The sequence below is a fragment of the Phalacrocorax carbo genome, chromosome 14 (genome assembly GCF_963921805.1).
Source record: "Phalacrocorax carbo chromosome 14, bPhaCar2.1, whole genome shotgun sequence".
Lineage (NCBI taxonomy): Eukaryota > Metazoa > Chordata > Aves > Suliformes > Phalacrocoracidae > Phalacrocorax > Phalacrocorax carbo.
This window is the reverse complement of record NC_087526.1, coordinates 10174447-10193379: the sequence shown is the minus strand read 5'-3', so window position 1 is coordinate 10193379 and position 18933 is coordinate 10174447. Positions and strand designations below refer to the sequence as shown.

At 45.2% G+C, this 18933-nt stretch overlaps 2 protein-coding genes and 1 long non-coding RNA gene across 3 annotated transcripts in view; 1 reads left to right on the top strand and 2 right to left on the bottom strand.

Annotated features, from left to right (window-relative positions):
- Positions 1 to 7514, bottom strand: part of LOC135315737 (uncharacterized) — a 138858-nt gene extending 131344 nt beyond the window's left edge. Inside the window, exon 1 of the long non-coding RNA XR_010375229.1 lies at positions 7461 to 7514. This is a non-coding gene — a long non-coding RNA (uncharacterized LOC135315737). The remainder of the gene's footprint in view (positions 1 to 7460) is intronic.
- On the top strand, positions 1294 to 11537 carry LOC104040903 (protein 4.2). Its single transcript, XM_064465664.1, has 13 exons — positions 1294 to 1455; positions 3342 to 3527; positions 4219 to 4449; positions 5060 to 5178; positions 5903 to 6025; positions 6426 to 6603; positions 6985 to 7123; positions 7509 to 7612; positions 7936 to 8178; positions 9003 to 9323; positions 9631 to 9788; positions 10216 to 10349; positions 11274 to 11537. Exons 1-13 carry the CDS (start codon positions 1446 to 1448, stop codon positions 11422 to 11424), a joined length of 2097 nt encoding a protein of 698 aa, XP_064321734.1. The 5' UTR covers positions 1294 to 1445; the 3' UTR covers positions 11425 to 11537.
- Positions 10487 to 18887, bottom strand: CCNDBP1 (cyclin D1 binding protein 1). Its single transcript, XM_064465665.1, has 11 exons — positions 18739 to 18887; positions 18600 to 18659; positions 18006 to 18085; positions 17260 to 17341; positions 16708 to 16804; positions 15447 to 15520; positions 15058 to 15134; positions 14312 to 14565; positions 13842 to 13902; positions 12791 to 12837; positions 10487 to 12401 (listed from the first exon to the last, which is right to left on the bottom strand). The coding sequence occupies exons 1-11, from the start codon at positions 18803 to 18805 to the stop codon at positions 12293 to 12295; spliced, it is 1008 nt and encodes a 335-aa protein (XP_064321735.1). The 5' UTR covers positions 18806 to 18887; the 3' UTR covers positions 10487 to 12292.
- Positions 18888 to 18933: the final 46 nt, after the last annotated feature.

The following is an 18933-nucleotide window of genomic DNA, read 5'->3' as shown; positions in this document are numbered from 1 at the left end:
CGGGACCGGAGGCCATGGGCACAGATGGAAACACGGGAGGTTCCCTCTGAACACCAGGAAACACTTTTTCGCTGTGAGAGTGACCAAGTGCTGGCACAGGTTGCCCAGAGAGATTGTGGAGTCTCCATCCTTGTTGATACTCCAAAGCTGTCTGGATGTGCTCTTGGGCAACCAGCTCTAGGTGGCCCTGCTTGAGCAGGGGGTTGGACAAGACGACCTCCAGAGGCCCATCCAACCTCAGCCATTCTGTGATTCTGTGAATCTATACAATTAAGGCCATGCTGCAAATGACTAAAACTAAGAGAGTTTGTATTTAGCCTAAATGACACATAAGAGCAAACCATTGTAAAGTTTAATATCACAATACTAAGAAAACACCAAGCTCACTGGACCATATTGTGCAGCAGCTATCTAGTATAAATCCAAATCTCATTCTGCAATGTCTACAACTACTTCTGAATGCATCACTGCTTATGTATGATATTGTTCCCTTTTTCCTATTGTATTTGTGCCTACACTGATCTCTACTTGCTCTCTTATGGCCTAGTCATTCAATATCTTCAGATTCCTCTACAACTTTTCCAAAGCTGCCTCCTTCATCTTTACTACTTAGAATAACTGAGCAAGCTTTGCCACCTCATGTCTTTTTATTGTTTCTCAAATTATTCATTAATTGGCAGAAGATCATAGATTTCTGCAAAACTACTGGTGACACACTCTGCAATGAAAACTGTTTATTTCTGCTGACTATCTTCCTGTCTTTTGAGCAATTATTTATCAATGGAGTGACCTTCCTTTTATATTATGGCAACTTTAAGAATGCATTTAGTCCAAGTCTCCAGTGTGATATTTTTAAATAGTCTGCATTATGCTACAGAAATTCTACTTTTTTAGTTGTTGCTTTTAACAAGTTTCCTCATTTCGAAGTGGTTTCACTTTTTTTAATTAGGCAAAAGGGCAATGGATGCAATGACTTTTTTTTACTGCTTGAAGGGTTTAGGATCTAAGTCACTTAGGGTCAGTGCTGGAAAGCAGCTCTTCAACGCTTACATTTGAAGTGCATTCTGTGCATTGTTTAGAGCCAAGTTAAGATGTCCATTTCCTACTCTGGGCTCCCCAGTGCACAGCTCTGAAGAAGTTGTCACTGGCTGTCTAAAGGCTTCACATCCAGCTGTGGAATTTAACCTTATCTGTAGGTAGGAAAAGTCACCCCTTTCTGTGGGTCTCTTTACTGTGGTCTGAGAGATAAAGGAGTCCTCAACTTCTGCACAGCAGGCCAGCAAGATAAGCTGAAGGAGAGGCGGCAACATCACGTCCCACCCTGAATAAAGAAATCAAGCAAACAACTTTGCAAGTGGATAATTTTTAAAGAAAGCTGAAGGAAGGAGCCATTGCCCACCAGAGCGAGCAGAAGCTGAAGACTTTCACAGTACAGGGAACTAGACATGGGTCAAGGTAAGCAAAAATCACTTTGGTTAGTCCCAAGCATTTGCCAGTTGTCTGCCAGGAAAAACGACTGTCCCTGCTCCAAGACAGCGTTCATGAGGCTAGCTGAAGAAGTGAGCTTCTTACAGGGCAGGAGCCAAGAAAGTGCTCTAAAGGCTAAGGGAGTTCAAGTCACATGGAGGACTGTACAAAAAGGGACAGCGAGCAAAAGCTGGTACCAATACCTAAGAGGAGTTTGAGAGAAGCTAAGGCAGACTTGAGAATTTGGAATTAAAAGCAAGAGAGGTATCCTTACCATAGGGGATGGGGGGAGGTAAGCCAGAGTACAAAACTGAAGCAGAGGGATGACTAAGTGGTTTAGCCACTTGAGCAGGGAGAGGGTCCAGGTTCCAAGTAACCTTGCAGAAAGTGACATTAAGATCCATGAAAAGTCATATGAAAGATAGAGAGCCAGACTGCATATGACTCACCAGTCTACAAGATAGCCAGAACAGCCATCTTCAGCACAGAGAAGAAAATATGTGAGGTTAGAGGTGGCTCTGTAAAGCTTAAACTGGTGCAGGGCTATGAACTAGGAGAGCCATATTAGGATTTGAAAGCCAGACCAGAATCATTCACTGAAAACAACGCACAGCAAAATTCATATGGGAGAAAAGAAATGAAGCACACAATCCAGTGGGACTCCCACAACAAAGACAGAAGGGACAACAGCAATGGGAGAAGGTATCAATGCAGAGGACAAGGCAAGTTAGACATAAGGAGAGAACAGACCAATGAAAACTGCAAAGGGAAGTAATTATGGCTTTAGCACAGGACCAATGGCTTTAGATAGCAGGGGAATGCTCTGTGGATTTATTTTTTTTAGCTGGAACAAAGGGAGGAGCCTGGGTCAGCAATAGGATGTAGGTGACAGGATGTGTCATATAAGGGGCAGAAGTTACAATCGACAGGTTCAAGGATCTTAGTGATGAGTTGGGAGCTGCAGAGATAAGCAAGGTCAGGATGATCCCAAGGTTGAGAAAAAAGAGTGTTATCTGCTTCTCAGCAAGAAGTCTGAAAGGATTAAAACACCACCAAAACCAGAAGTGCAAGTGGCACTTCAGCCACTGAGCATGAAATTTGGTGTTTGAAATTGTGGCAAATTTTTTCTCTCTTCTGGTGTTGGACAGAAGCATGTATGATGTCTATAATGCACGTGCAGGAGATAGAAGAACTCCTCCTCCTGTCTCCTGCAGCTCTGGGTGTGAGATTGCCAACCTATGTGGTGCAAAGAAGGCACAACTGGTGTTTGATTTGCCGTGATCCAGCATAGTCCCAGGACTATACAGCCAGACTGCATTCAAACCAGCAGTGAAGTTCGCACCCGTTGCTCGTCTTTGGTGCATATCAGACATACATAGTGCAGTAACTGCTGGAAGAGCTTGCACCCACATTGCAAGTGGGGTGTAGTAGCTTGTCTCCTGTGTATAATTTCAACCGTGTATCCACATGGAAAGATGCTGCTTCGAGTGCCTTCAGTGCACTTGAGTACAGAGTAAGAATTCAAATGTAGTCGCAGTGCATGCTCAGTGCTAACCATAATAGCTGTATCATTTGAATGCTCAGCTCTGTTCCGTGTCCTTTCCTGGGCAGAAATGAGCTTTTGCATAATGATTTGGTTCACTTAATGATGCTACCAGTATAAGCAAAGGCAGCTCATTAGCCACTTGACACAAGAACAACAAAGCTCAGAGTGACGGCCCTTACAGTTACTGAGCAGAAAGTCTCAAAGACAGTGGGACACTGTCTGAGTGGAGAAACATGATCAGCTCTTTGTGTGTCTCAGGATGTGGCCCAGGGCCAGACTGCAGGCAGCTCACAGCCCCAAACTCATTCTGTATCTTCTCACACTCCAGGTCTGAGCATCAAAAAATGTGATTTCAATATCACAATGAACAACAATAACCACCACACAGAAGAAATCACCACTGAAAGGCTTGTGGTGAGGCGGGGGCAGCCATTCACTATCACTCTGAGCTTCTCAGCTCCAATACACAGCTACCTGCAGCAGCTGAAGAAGACCTTCTTCATAGTACAGACAGGTAACATAATCACCAGAGCTCTGGTCCTCCACCCACCTGAATAACAGAGCTGGTGGCAAAAGCCATCTTCAGAGCTAGTCAGAGGTGCCCACATTTAGAAGTGAGGCCATTGAACTGTTTATCTAAGGCAGAGTGGAGTCTCCTGCTGCTGGGACTGCAGAGTCAAAACTCGATCTCTTCCCAGAAGAGACACTGCAGCACAATAACCAGTGCAGGTTCGCTACTCTATGATTTGAAAGTACTCATGGGATCTCTCCTCTCTCCTGGCTTTTGGTTTAGAAACGTTCAAACTTAGCTAGCCTGTTACAGATGTTTTTCTGTTACAGAGTGTTTTCTAGTAAGACCCCTGAGAAAAGCAGCAGGATTCAGCTCCAGCTTGTTTTACCATAATCTGAGCATTTGGCTGTGACTTTCATTACAAGACACCAAATCCCAGAAGCAGCAGGTCTGCACTATTCTGGCTGTTCCTGGTTTCTACAAGTCTATGAAATACACACCCCACTTTCAAACATGGAGGCCTGAGTGCAGTACTAACCTTAGGAATATTCACTAGGCATTAAGCTGCTAGAGGGTTAAGACTCTCTCACAAGAAAGGAGAGCTATGGCTCCAGATATAGATAAGGTCCCTGCGGTCTGCATGGGGTGAGGATGCATGTCTGGAATAGACACAACCAGATCTCTTTGGCTGCAGGATCACATCCTTCCAAAGCAGATGGAACCCAGACTGAATTTCCCATCTCCAGCCTGGGAGACCAGAAGCAGTGGAGCGCAGCACTGGAAGAACAGGACCCGTACTTCTGGACCATCTCCGTGAACACGCCTGCCAATGCTCCCATTGGCCAGTACACTCTGCTTTTACATGCCTCCAAGTCTAACCGTTTCCTGGGCAACTTCACCCTTCTCTTTAATCCCTGGTGCCAAGGTATGTGGTCAGAAACAGAAAGGCAGGCCAGGATCAGTCTCTTCACAAAGCCAGCTTTTCAGCTCTGGCACTCTGCCTCTGTGGAGGTTGAGGTTGACTCACCTAGTGCTCCCCGCCACTCCTGCCCTGCTCCTCACAGTGCCTTAGGAAGGAGGTAGGGGCTAATCAAAGCCGAAAGCTGCCTGCCTCAGGATTTCCATCCCATTCCTGGAGTACTCCACTGCCACAGCCCTGTCCTCCTGCTAAGGGAAAAATGTTTGATAAAGTATTTCCTATAATAAAGATTTTAAGATGAGTTAAGATTATAATTAGTCTAATTAAGGCCACTGAATCTTTCTTCGGGATAGAGAAGTCAACAACCAGGACAGTAAAAGAGCTAGCTAGTGCAACAGTCTAGGTCTGGAGGAACTTTCTGAACAAGGAGACAGAGATGACAATGAAATTCTTCTTTCCTGTCTGATTCAGAATCTGTGGTATTTTTCCAGGGCAGAATGCCAGGGACTGCCGAAGTCCCTGCGGTGCAGTGGAGTCTACTGATGTAAGAGAGAGATGCAAGTGCATCTGAGACCAGGAATGCTTTCTTCCTGATGCTTTTTTCCCTCTAATCTAGATGATGAGGTGTTCTTGGCTAATGAGGCACAGCGGCAGGAGTACATTTTAAACCCAGAGGGTGTCATCTACTGGGGGACTGAAAATGCAGTCCTAGCACAACCCTGGGACTTCAGTCAGGTAAGCAAGAGGTCCAATATGTCTGTGCTCTCTTGCAGCCACCAGCAGAGGAAGTGTGCATATCTGCTGTATGCTACCCATTTCCATACTGTGGCTTTGATGAAAGAACTTGCTCTCTGCACTCACTGTCTTTGTCTAAGACTGTACAGGAGAACAGGGACCTGTGTATGAAGTCCCATAAGCCAGTATATGTCATCTTAGCTACCTTCTCATGCTGTTCTCTATGAAGAAATGCATTGATGTATATCTGGGTTTTGTGTGCCTTCATTTCATCAACAGATATAAAAGCATTTAACAGAGCTTAGTAATACTGTCTCTATTTTACAAGTAAAGTGGGGACAAGTAGATCTTCCAATTTGCCCAAAGCCATCTGACACAGCCAGTGATTAGAACGGGATTTTATTCCACTCTAGTGCCACCAGATCACAAAAGTACCTCTGTGCCAACCTAAAGAGTGCTCCAGAAAAGCATCGATTTCCCTCAGTCAGGAGATGCAGTATCATGCTAATGCATTTCCCACTTTGCTTCAATAAAGCTGTAGGTCTGCCTTTAATATGTTGTGCTCCCCTTCCAAATCTCTGCCTGGAGCTCTCCTCCACAGCCCACTTACATAAGACTATCAGCAGAAAGGCAGAAATAATCTGCACAGTTACAAACTCTTGCAGGGACTCCACAGAACAAATGTTGAGGCTAAATATCCTGAAATGATGTGTTCTTGTTTCAGTTTGAGGAGGATATTGTTGACATCTGCTTCACACTGCTGGATGTAGGCGAATGCCGTCAACGAGACAAGGATCACACCCAGCGCAAGAACCCCATTTACATCTGCCGCACAGTTGCTGCCATGGTAAGGAGAGCAGACAGCAGCCCTGACCCTAGCAGACAAGTCCCAAATGCAGAGCGAAAGCTAGCGTCTTCTCAATGCCAGTTTATGGCAACCCACTGACCAACAAGGAAGCCTGCCCAGGGCTGTTCCAAACAACACCTCCTGACCATTTCTAGCCCTTCCTGATATTCTTGCAGCAAAGTAGTGCTGCAGGAGTTTCTTAGCAGTGACAGTACTCTTACTGAATAAATCTCTGGGGAGACTGTTGCACCTATTCTGCTCACCCATGACCTTCATGCTTTGCACAAAAAATCCCTGTTTCATCTGCCTTGGGAGTGGCTTCATCAAACAGGATGAGGTATACCTACCAGACAGAGGCAATTCCTTAATCCTTCTTCCTTTCTCTCTTTCTTCCATGCAGCTGAACTGCGATGAGTTTAGAGTAATCCTGACAGAATATGGGACTGGGCAATACTATAATGGGACACCCCCTTCCAAGTGGCTGGGAAGCAGCCCCATCCTCCGGCAGTGGGTTGCATCGCAATGCAAGCCTGTCCGCTACGGGCAGTGCTGGGTATTAGCTGCAGTCATGTGTTCAGGTACAGTGGTGGTTCAAAGACTTTTGTGTTGAGCAAAGCCTTATTTGGTCTGCAGAACTTCTAGCATATGCCTAAACACCTGGATTGACACTGATCCCAGTAACATAACCTTTGATCTTTAGGTGAGAGACAGGTCCTCAGAGATTCTTCAGCAACATTCAGCATCACTAGCTTTGAGATAAAAGAGTATCAGTACACACCATTCACTGAACGCACTTAAAATAGCGTATTTCCGCGGGGGCAATGCCTCTTGCGAAGTCCACACAGCAGGCCTGGTGCCACTCCTAATAGGCCTAGCACCAAAAAAGGCTCTACATCTATCAGCAGAGGCACCCTTAGGGCAGGATGCACAACTGATCCACAGCTCTTTCTTCTGCACAGTTCTGAGATGCCTGGGAATTCCTACCAGGGTGGTCACAGGCTTTACATGGGCTCACAACACTAAGAGCAGCCTGAGTGTGGATGAGTATTATGACGAAGATGGGACACTGCTTACACAAGACAAGAGTGCCTGTATCTGGTAAGAAAACATGGCAGGACCCAAGCAAGAATTTGAGACAATACCTGGATCTAGGAAGTCATAGAGGGGGTAAAAGAAAGAGGTAAACAGCTGCAGAGAGGTGGACAGGAGACAGCTCAGCTGCGATCCTGTCTACATGACCCGCTCTTGAGAAATCGCCGCAACCCGAACTGAAGTGTGCCCTATAACTAGGGCCCACAAAGGAAGAATGATAACCCAGTCCAGCTGGAGAAACTCCACTTGTGTCAAAACCCATGGTCTCTGCTCTCCTCAACATGCACTGAGCTCTTTCAAAGGAGCATTAATTGGCTGTGGTTTGGCTAAAACTTTACTGTACCTCAGGGCTCAGTCCTTTGGTATAAGCACATGATGCTGCCTCTTGCAGGACCTTCCACGTTTGGAATGAATGCTGGATGGCTCGATCGGACTTGCTACCAAAGTACAGTGGGTGGCAGGCACTGGATGCCACCTGCCAGGAAAAAAGCAACGGTAAGATATCAAAGACGGGCTTGGGAAGGTGGGAGTGGCGGAGACTAGAAATGGGGGGAAATAAAGCAGTTCAGTATTGCTCCTTTCTCCAACTTCCAATGGAAGGATGCAAAAGGACAGGGACTTACCCTGTTGACTTTACGCACTAAATCATCATCAGTTTGGTTTGCGCAGTTTGTATAGTTCTAAGAGCTCTATCACAGCACTGGTCCCTAATGTCCTCCTAAACCAGATACTTCACCACTCCCAGTATAGGTCTGAACTAGGCATGGGTCTAGTCGGGAAAGCATATGGATCTTAACTGGGTCATATTTTCTCTTCAGGTCCATCCTTCTGTGGGCCAGCCCCTGTTAAAGCCATCAAAGAAGGGGACACAGAAGTTGATTACGATGTCTGCTACTTCTTTGCTGCCATGAACGCCAAATGCCAGGTCTGGATACAAAATGCAGATTACACCCTCAAGCCAGCTCTCGGTGGCACAAAGTACACTGGCAACAACATCAGCACCAAGAGTGTGGGCAGCGAACGCTGTGAAGATATCACACACAACTACAAGTATCCTGAAGGTACAGGGTAGGCAAGTGCCTGAGCACATTCCCTGTCAGTGTTACAAGTGAAGAGTAAAGGACTAGAGAGCAGAGCCTTACCAGACGATTAGGGTCATCCACTTCTCACTACTTCCCCTTCCTGAATGGCACACAAACACCTTACTCTTACTGTCTACAGAATCAAAACACACATACCTCAAATTTCATCCTGCTTAATTATATTAACCAGCTGTCTAGAAGGCCAGGCCTTTCTTTACCAGGCACTTTTCTGCCTGTCTGGAAAACCTTCTTTCCTGATTTCTGTAACCTGTACATGCTGTACATTCACCTCCCATTACCCCTGTAATACATATAGATATATTTCAGGCTCCAGCTTTCTGAAAATGACCGTTGTGCTCCCAGAAACAGTCTAAATCTCTCCCTTAAAAAGTAGCTCCCCTCCAGAACCTATTATTGCGTGCTGCTTCCCTGACCCAACCCTACTCATCTCAGCCTACGGCATACTGTCTCCTTCGCTGCAGTCCATCACAAGAGAACACAGTGCTGTGCCCTAGCTACAGCTATAGTTAGAGGCAACTGCCTCTTTTACTCAGACATATGTTAGCACCAAGGTACTTTGAAAACTATGACAAATCTTCCCAAGCAGAATCTTTCAGGTACATCCAATGAATGGTCTGTTAGCTGAAATTCTTAAACTGCTCCAAACAGAAGCACAACAGGATATCTCTCTGCTCTTAGAGACAGTTATCTACAGTACTGCCAGGATAATTCAATGCCATCCTACTGTTCACACTAGTAAACAGGAAAGAATACTAAAATATGTGCTCCCTTTTTCACGACAGGTTCTCTTCAGGAGAAAGAAGTACTTGACAAAGCCTACAGAAATATAAAGAAACTTGAGACAACCATCAGCGGCAGCAAAACACAGTTTAGCTCCATTCCTACTGCACTTGAAGAGGTAGTTAACCCTTTCATCGACCTCCAGTTGAAGAGTTCTCTGCTACTGGGACAAGATGTTCCACTTTCCATTGAAGTGTTTAACTACAGTGGTGGAGAAAAGGCTACTCACCTGGTAGTTGGGGCCCAGTCTCTACATTATAATGGTGTGCCCATTACCCAACTTTGGAAGGAAGAGTTTCATTTTATCCTCAAAAGCAATGAAGGTAAGGACTCTACTGGGTGCCTGGCTAGAAAAGTATATCTAGTTCTCTCACTTCAGCAAAAAATGACTTAGCCATGTTTGCAAACAGTTGGCTGAATAGTTGATTGTAGGTGACTGAAATAAAACACTTTGGCAACATCACCCTAGTGATTTTGAATCTGCAAATCCTGTTTGGATCACTTAAGCTTTTAAATGCTGCAGCTTTTAGTACAATGTTGGGCGCTACATACTCCTAGGTGCCATGCAGGCTAAGACGAGACTGTACTTATCATCTGCATTGTCATCTTTATTTCATCACTCTATTCCAGCTAACAACTGGCAGGTCTCTGTGCCTTACTCACAGTACAGGAAAGAGTTGGGAGAGAACAATCTGCTTAGGCTGACTGCCATTCTGAGACACGAAGACTCCTACGTGTACTTTGCACAGGAGGAGATCAGCATTCAAGACCCCCCTCTCACTATTGAGGTTAGATCAGTCTATTATTCTATTATTGCAGTAGTGAGAAAACAGCTTTCATAATCATAAGCAGCAAAAAAATTCTGCTGGGTTGAGTGGCTCCCCTCACGCTGTTTTCTTTCAAAGCACTGAGACATCAGTTTGGGAAGGGTGAGTTGTGCCACACTGTTGTATACAGTACTCCCACTTCTACCTTGTCTATGCGTGAGCACAAGGAAATCCCCATGACTTCTAACTCACTCACCAGACTGGAAATCAGAGCCTGCAGTAGGAAACTACAGGTAAAGACTGTAGCTGAGAAGGAAGTAAGCTGGACTTTGCCTCTTCTGGCAACTGGCAGCTCAGGCTGAGACCTCTGGCACCAAAAAATCATTTATCTCCTTTTAATCATAAAAGAATCTCTTTCTAGTTTCAGCTCTTTTCCTTCTTTCTACAGTTTCCAGAAAAAATGGTACAATATCAGCCAAGCACAGCAAAGATCAGCATCTCGAACCCTCTCACCGAACCCTTGGAGAAGTGTGTAATAGTGGTTGCAGGGCGAGGGCTCATTTACAGGCAAAGGAAGTACAGGTAAGTGCAAACCGATTGATCTAAGAATGGTAAATGGAAAAAGAGACACAATGCGAGCTAGACAAACCCTTACACAGAAAGGCTGTACTGAAAAATAAGTGGACAACAATGTGGCAGGAAGAGACTGCTACAGCATGAAAGCCTCAGGCATCCAGTCATTTATTTACAGATAATACAGAAGATTTTCACACTGAACAGGAGAAAAGCCAGATAATAGAACTTTCAACAGAGGTATAATACATAAGTTGAAGCCAGTATGACATTTGTGAAAGCTTCAACCCCAAAGGCCTAGACAGCAGAAGCAAAGGCCCCTGCTAACAAAAAGGGTAACAAGAGATGTACCACTAGACTTAGGCAAAAATACACATTAAATAAGACAAGTTACAGGTCACTGAAATGAGCTATGGAATTTTGAAATTATTTGCTGTTAAGAAATCAATTGTTTTTTAGCTAGCCACTTGAACATCTGTAAGTGGAGTAGAACTACATTGTCTGTGACATATCTTTCCACCCGTTACCCACTGTCAGCAATGAAGACAGTCCCTGGGTACAATTTAACAGCATCTGCCCCTTCTCTACTGAAGAGCCAGGCAAACCTGACTTAACCAAGAGTCATCCATAAAGGCATGCTCTCCTTCACATGGAAAAACCCTCACATTTCTCTCAAGAAGCTGCATTAGGACAAAGCAACCTTAGATGCCTCCATGGAGAGTTCAACCCTCCTGTCATGTTTCCCTCCCAGATTACTGTCAGATCACAATTCCATTGTGGTAGTTTAAATAACTGCTAGCCTTCTATTTCTCTTTTTTTCTCCCCTTCCTTTTTTTGGCACCACACTCCTGTCTAGCAAATGCATCTCCTGTGCCCCGGTAACTAGAAATACAGAGAGGTGCACTTCCTGTATAATCCCTTCTTGCCTTTCAGGTTGGGCTCTGTGCAACCTAAAAGCATTCAAGAGCTGCAAATCCCTTTGACCCCCACGCAAGCAGGACCCAGAAGACTCACTGCACGTCTTACCTGCCTTCAACTCCAGAACCTGAAGAGCTACAAAACTATCAACATTGCAGCTGCCTGATGCCCAATTTAGAACAGGTCCTGCTCTCCTGTTTACAGAGTGGTCATGATCTGTGCCCTGATCTTAGGCAAGCATAGATGTTAACAGTTTAATTAAAGTTATATTTAAAACCATGTCTGACTGATTATTTGTACAAGTCTCTCCCATCTGCCACTATGCCCACCCTCCAGTTTTATAAATTGAACCTTACTGTGACAAAGATAGGCTAAATACTAAAGCAAATGTTGCATTTCTCACCATGCATATGAGCTGAACTCACCACTTCATCATTTTTCCCTACCTGTGGCAAAGAAAGATATCCTGGAACTTTAAAGTGATGATAGATGCAGCACTTCTCCAGTCATACACCCTTATCTCCCTACAGATCCTTGACATTGGTAAAGTAGTAAATATTTACTACTGCTTTCTGAGGAAACAGAAAAGAGAAAGATAGTTCACTCTTCTCTAAGGTTAGACAGGAAACGGCAGCAGTGCTCCATATTTTTTCATGATTCATCAGCCTGCTTGCAAAAGCAGCAAGACTCTTTCCTTCTGTATATGTGCTCTGCCACCTGAAAAGAGATAAAGCCACTCATGCAAATCTAGCAATATTTTATTGTTCTTTGAACCCCATGGTAGCTGTAATGTCTGACAAATGGGGCACATTCACAGCATTAAGATGCAGCATGGCACCATCCCAGGAATCTAAGCAAAATGACACTTCCTGCAATGGCAAAGAGCAACTTCCTGGGTAAGTTTTACCAAGTGGCAGCAAAGTTCTCCTAAAATCATTGTTCTCATAATTCTCCCAGTAGCTAGAAAACAGCAAGATTCACTGGAAAAGCATATGCCAGAGCCAGTGACAGCAACACATGTAGACATAGAAGAGCTAAAGTTGACCCTGTGTGAAGTTCTTGATTTTATTCATGTTGTGATCTACTGCACCAGTTAGAAACTGCACCCAGCCTTCCTCTGATGGTGGACATACATGGCTTGTCCTGCAAAAGTGGAGGAAAATTCATTAGGAAAGCCTCCTGGGTGTCTTATTCCTATGCATCTAGACAGCATGTGGGTATTGTGAAGTGCTGAATTACCACACCATTAAAATAGGACTGCTATAGCCCCAGAGTGCTTTGAGCAAGGAAGAACCCATATGCATGTCTCTAGTCCCAAACCTTAACACATATGTGTGTGTCTTCAGTGAGAACCACTTTCATCCCTATCCTCCTTTTCTTACTCCCATCCCTTTGTGACTGGATAACATCATAATTATTAAAAAAATGCCAGCATTTACTGTCTACAAATTAGTCATCTTTGACAAGAGGCAGAAAGATATCAACCTTCATAGCAGGAAACACATGCTTATAAAACTGTAACTCATACTCACTTTGTAATCTCTAAGACTTTCTTTAATACCGAGGCCAACTTAGCAGCCTAGAAAGAAACAAAAGGGAAATAGGGTGAGCCAAACATGGGAAAAAAGAGGCTGAGCAGTACTGGAAAAAAAAAGACGTGCAGGAATGCCCGACACAACCAAGAAGGAGTAGAACTGCCACAGATCCTGATGCAGAAGGAAGCTATCTATCACTGCCATGCTGGGAGTGTCTCTCCACCTAATGCTGGCTGGGACAAGTGAAAATAAAACCACGCTGTTTTTTAAAGCATACGTTAAAATGCTTTTTTCTTTAAAAAGATAAGCCTATTAGAAATTGTTAACTGATATTAAGGCATGAAGTTACAAGTAACTGACTGTAATGCAATTTGATATTAGGCAATACTTTCTTTTTTATCGCAAAAAATCAAGCCACTAGACAAAGGCATGAAACGAGAATTAAGAATAAAAACTCTCAGATATGAGAAGACATGTACTTAATTTATGATACAAGGGACCCCTGGAAATCATCTGGTACAACCTCCTGCTCAAAGCAAGGCTTACCGCAAAGTTCAGTCAGGTGGCTCAGAGCCTTGCCCAGCCAAGTTTTCAATACTGTCGAAGATGGAGATTCTACTGCTTCTCTGAGCACGTTGTTCCAGTGCTTAACAACGCTCACTGTGAGAATTTTTAATTTGTATTTTTAATTTAGATAACTTTATTTGAGCAAGTTGTCATTACCCAAGAAACAAAAGCAGACACACAGTACATCGGCAGCCTCAGACCTCACTTTCCTGAGGTGCTGTCATTGGATGTCTCTATAGATTATAGTTAGAGCCAAAGCTTAAATGGCCATGCTCTTCCCTGAAGAGGTAAAGATGAGGAATGCATTTTCACTCGAAGGAAGCTAAGCTAAGAATCAAAGGCAACTCTTCATTCCTAAGAACTCTTTACTGAGACAGTCACTAACACCCACCTCTCCCTAACAGTTACGTAATCCCTCCAATGTGATTTCTTCCCTCTACATACAAGAGTGTAGACCTGCATGCAGGCTGCAGATACTTACATTGAGTCGCACAGCCAGCTGGTTCATAGGCGGATACATGCTCAGTGCCAGCTCATCAACACTAGAATAAAAGAGAGGGGAGCAATGGAAGAAAAGTCCTGACAGCATAACTCATGGATCCTGGTCAAAGCCTACACTCATCCTGAATGTTAAGTCAGGAACAGCAGCACATGACAAGGAGACAACGTCAGTCATACCCATGGGATGCTTCTCACTGGCTTCTCAGACATCTGTAACTCTCACCTTAGAGTGAGACATGGCCTCAGCTCCACTCCAAGCTGCAACACATGTTCCTCTCCTAACCTGCACAATTCTCAACAGCCTATGCAATAACAGTCTTCCCACCACACTTGCTTCTACCACCTGCTCACAGCTTCAGCATCATAAAGGTTTTCCTACTCCATTCGCTAGCCCTCAAGACAGACAGACTGCTCTGGAGCAAAAAGTGGCATGGGGAGAGACCTGCTTACCTTGGACTGATCTCATTAGCAATGTCTGCAAGATCATCCAGCTGAGCGATCTGCTCTGGAGAATCAGCTTTGCCATAAGCCTTCACTACACCCAAGACCTTCTTCAGGCAAGCTTTAGAAGCCTTCATTAATCCCATGCAGGAGCTAAGCAGCTTCCGGTCAGCCTCTGACCAATATGTATCTCTGTTGCCCCGAAAGCCCAGTTCTTCATCTTCCATGATGTCACTGTAGGGGTCTTGTCCTTCCACCAGAGCCTGAGAACACAGATGCATGGAAAACTCAGAGCCTAACATCAATTCCAGCAACACCCAGGAGGAAAGGGAAAACATAATCTAGAAATCATAAAATAATTTATGGAGGAATCTCTTTCCAACCAGCACCTCAGTTGCCAGATTCTGTTAACCCTAGCAGGACTGGATTAAGAAAAACGAATCCCCCATTCCAAGTCAACAGAGCAAACAGCAAGAACCTGGCAAACAGTGCCATTCTTAACATAACATAAACTGCCCCACTGCCACCTTGTTCCTCTCCCCCGCTATTTAGGAGATGTCTTACGGAAACCTATAAAGCAAACCAGGCTTGAGCTTAAAAACTCATTAAAAATCCAGGCAAAATACAATAAGCTAGCTCATATCAGAACAAATTTAAATCAAAGCCTGTATATAAAACAATCCCTGTGCTCCATCACTGAACCATTGCTGCAGTCCATCACTGCAGGTTCCTCAACGGCTTAGGGGCTTCCTTACACGTTCCATCTCCTCCAGAGCATCCTTGACCACACCGAGACATGCAGCCAGAGCTGATGCAACCGCTGCCTGGTTATCTGCAAAAGTAAAAGGATGAAAACTGAGTAACTGCACTGATTCAAATCAGCTTGCAACAATGTTCATGTAGGTTTGCAATCATTAGATCTTGAGATTATAGGATCAAACTTTTTGCAAGGCTCAGAGCTGCATGTTTGCCATGCAGAGAATCCGGCCTGACTTCCAAGCTTATAAATTTCAAACACAGTCAGGTTTTGCAGAATGAGTGAGCCTTCATTGTACTAGCTAGAATGCCCCTTGCAAGTGCAAGGGCTATTGATATTCCAAGACAGCGTGTCCCAGTTTTGTTGTTCTGCACATACAATACTCACCTCGTGGCAGGTTGGACACTTGCTCGCATGCCTCCCACACACCACCAGTTGATATAAGCTGTTCCTGAGACAAGCTGAAACAAAACAAAGCCTCCCAAAGTTAGACTCAGTAACACCACGCTGCTAGACTATGTTTTTATTTTCTGCACCAAAGATGATGCACACTAGTAGAAGCTCTGCTGGAAAGATGTCACCAACAAGCTTGTCAGTAGTACCTCATGTCTGTGTAAAGCAAGAAGTGCTGGCTCCTACTAAGTTTAATTATCTGTTGGAACAAGAAGCAGGAGTCTCTTACAAAGGCCTCTCAAGGTGCTTAGGCCTATTGTTTATCTTTCAGAATCTATGCAAATCAGAAGTCTGTGTCAGAGATTCCTGACCTCTGCATAATCCATAAGGAGAGAAAGCGGTCCATAGTGGTCCAATAACTAGCTTTATGAAGTCGCATAATCTTTGCATATGACAGTTCACTCCAAGGGCAAAAAGTGCCAAACAATGCAAACGCTATCCAGCACCTTCATGGGAATCCTGCTCCCAGCATCTCTCCTTGCCACAGACAGGATGAAAATCTATTCTCCATGTAGGCAAATGTACCCAACTCGGTCACTAGGGCAAAAGGGTAATGTCAGGGCCTTCAGTGTATTCCACCCTCCTACTTTAGTTGGCTCAGTTGAAGTTTAGCTGGCTAAGTACAAGATCAGCTCCTTTGCTGACAGGAGGTATTGTGAAGAAAGCTAGAAATGAGGGCCAGCCCTTCTTTACCCTAGGAGATGGTTTTACCTTGATGTTCTTTCACTGGGCCCTGTTTGTGCTAGGGCTGCACAAACTGTCTGCACCCAGTCTCGTACCCCCTTGATTCTGACCTGGATCCTGACGCACAGATTTCATGTTCCTGCCTTGACCTCAGACCCAGCTCATTGTAATGGAGGTGCTGGGCAAACACTGGATGGTGTCTGATGCTGGTTACTCTCTCTGGACCTGACCCTGACTTGCTGGCCTAACTTTCCAGCTTGACCTCATTGCTATGGGCTTATCTGATGATCTGGACTCTCAGCTGAACCTCACTACCCCCACCAGCACTGCTCTGCTCACTCAGATACTGGGGGACAGGGCCTTTGCTGATGTAGCCACTGCTTCTTCCTGCCTCATAACAACAGTCTGCTTCTGCCCTCCCCCTTCCCTTAGGAAGCAGTCTGCACTTGCTGCTTCCTAACAAGTCTACTTGTAACTTTTTCTTCCTTTTTTTTTCCTGGAAAATTACTACCTCTCCAATGGAGCACTGAGAATTGTTTCTGTGAGTTGGATCATTCCTTCCACTACTTCAGTGGTAGCATCTCGTACCATCTTCCGAAGAGTAGTACCTGGTTGAGATTAAGAGCAAGAAAGTTGTCATAAAGTCAGCACTGACAGAAAACAACTGCCGAAGATGAACACATAGACGGCTCTGCTTGTATCGATACGCTATATATAAGAAGTTACAGGTATTTTGAAGGAAGCAACACGTTTCCCAGTTCCAAAAGGACTTTGGACAAGGATTTCAACACTTTATAAATATGAAAGCTCAATCAACCATACAACTTCCTACACTATCACTCTTTCACAGATAGAAATCTGCAGGAATAGACAGACAAGTGTTTCACTCATAAACATGTTGCAGGTCTACAGAACAGCTGATAATGGGACTGCCTGCTCATGATAACTTGCTTTCCTGCAGACGCCATATCTCACTAGACTCTGAAATATTTGGTTTCTTTATATAGTGGTGAAAGAACCACCACCCCATATAGTGGTGACTGGCCTGCTGTCACTATCTCACCTTGGCCCTTGGGGAGCCAGTAGTACACTGTAGCAACTGCAAGAATAGCATTCTGGACATCTTCACTCAGCTTCTGGCAATCCTGCAAATGGACAGGCAAAAGGATTAACTGTGAGCAGTGCAATGCTGCACTGCATTTAGAAAGTCTCCCAAGCAATCACTTATATTCAGATTGTTTTGAAAAAAGGGAAGTGTAGTAACAGTCATCTTGCTTGAGAAACAAATACAGCACAACAAGAAGATACAGTAATCAAGCTGTATGCATCATAAGCCGCCCCATGATTTGGTAGCAAAACATGTACTGGTGTGGTGTTCATGCATCAGAAAGGATGAAGTAGCTTAGATCATTATTTTAAACTGGAGATCTTTTTTTTTTTCCTCCAAACACAGGTGTGATAAAAAATTAACAATCTGTCAATTAACAGCAGCAATATTAAGTATTGTGCATTCTTTGTTAGATGTAAGGTCTGTATTGTCCAATATCCTGTCTCAATCAGCAACCGGCTGTAGGTGTTAAAGACAAGACTGTAAGAATACCTCTATTTGGTTATGTCTCCCTAACTTAGAGAAATTAGCTCTCCGGACAATTCTTGAATTGGATTAATACACTCTATAATGCACAGCCCATACTGACATCCCTTGCTTGCACTGAACCGAATTACTTTGTTTTATTCAAGTGAATGAAAAGATACTTGAAACTTGTCACACACACTGCAATTTCACAGTCTGTGGGGGCTTTCACTCACCTCTGCAGAAATTAGTGGAGGCCTTGAGAATGCCAGACTCAGCTTTGTAGCTTCCTGTGACGTTACTTTGAATGTCTGATCTAGAAAGGATTCAATGGGAGCAAAACTATAGAAAGCAACTTGGGTAGCAGGTAAACAGAGCAGCTAGATGGGCAACACCTCTGATGCTGCTTTGCTATACTGATTGACTACCACTCCTTCCTTCCAAGACATAAACTAAACCTCGACACAGAAAAAGAAAAATTCCATGGTGTATTTGTGCCATGCATGTTGCATGTGTCCTAAGCCCGCTTTTTTCCCAGTTTTTCTACTTAGCTAGTAACGACATTCACAACCACATTTTGCTTCCCGGTCCGTGCCACCTTCACCAGGACGTGCTGCGGGGCTTTAGCAGAGACTAAAGGCTTTAAAAATCTAGTTGCGACAACAGTTCGGCACCGGCCGCTGCTCCGCCAGGGGTGGAGCAGGTGGAGGGGAAGGGCAAAAGCCGGAGACCTGCCGGGGGTCTCGCTCGCTCGTCAGAGCCCAGCCGGGCACCGGCACCCGCCCAGGCCCCGGCCCCCTCAGAGCCCGCCCGCTCCCCCCGCCCCGTACCTAGCGCGTCCCAGAAGCGCGGCAGCTCGAACGGCTCGCGGCCCTCGCCCGGTTCGCCCTCTGTAACGGCAGAGAGAGGCCTCAGCCAGCGGAGAGCCGGCGCGGCGCGGCGCGGCCCCCGCCCGGCCCCGGCGCCCACCTCGGACCCGTGCCAGCACCGCTCGCAGCGCGCCGCGCAGGTCCCGCAGCGGCTCCCGCCCCTCCATGGCGGCGGGACCTGACGCCGGCGCCTCCCGCTCCGTCACGGCCGCCCATGCGCGCGCCCACGTCACTTCCGCTAACGGCAGACAGGAGGCGGCCCCGCCTCTACCGCCGAGCCCGCCCTCTCCCTGCC

Coding starts and splice junctions, on each gene's coding strand:
- CCNDBP1 (XM_064465665.1), bottom strand. CDS start 18,805: ATGGAGGGGCGGGAGCCGCTGCGGGACCTGCGCGGCGCGCTGCGAGCG. Junction 17,342..18,005: donor CTCCACTAATTTCTGCAGAG/GTGAGTGAAAGC, acceptor GTCCATTTGCAG/GATTGCCAGAAGCTGAGTGA. Junction 13,903..14,311: donor GCTAATGAGATCAGTCCAAG/GTAAGCAGGTCT, acceptor CTTTTATTCTAG/TGTTGATGAGCTGGCACTGA.
- LOC104040903 (XM_064465664.1), top strand. Junction 3,528..4,218: donor CTTCTTCATAGTACAGACAG/GTAACATAATCA, acceptor CTTTGGCTGCAG/GATCACATCCTTCCAAAGCA. Junction 7,613..7,935: donor CTGCCAGGAAAAAAGCAACG/GTAAGATATCAA, acceptor TTTTCTCTTCAG/GTCCATCCTTCTGTGGGCCA.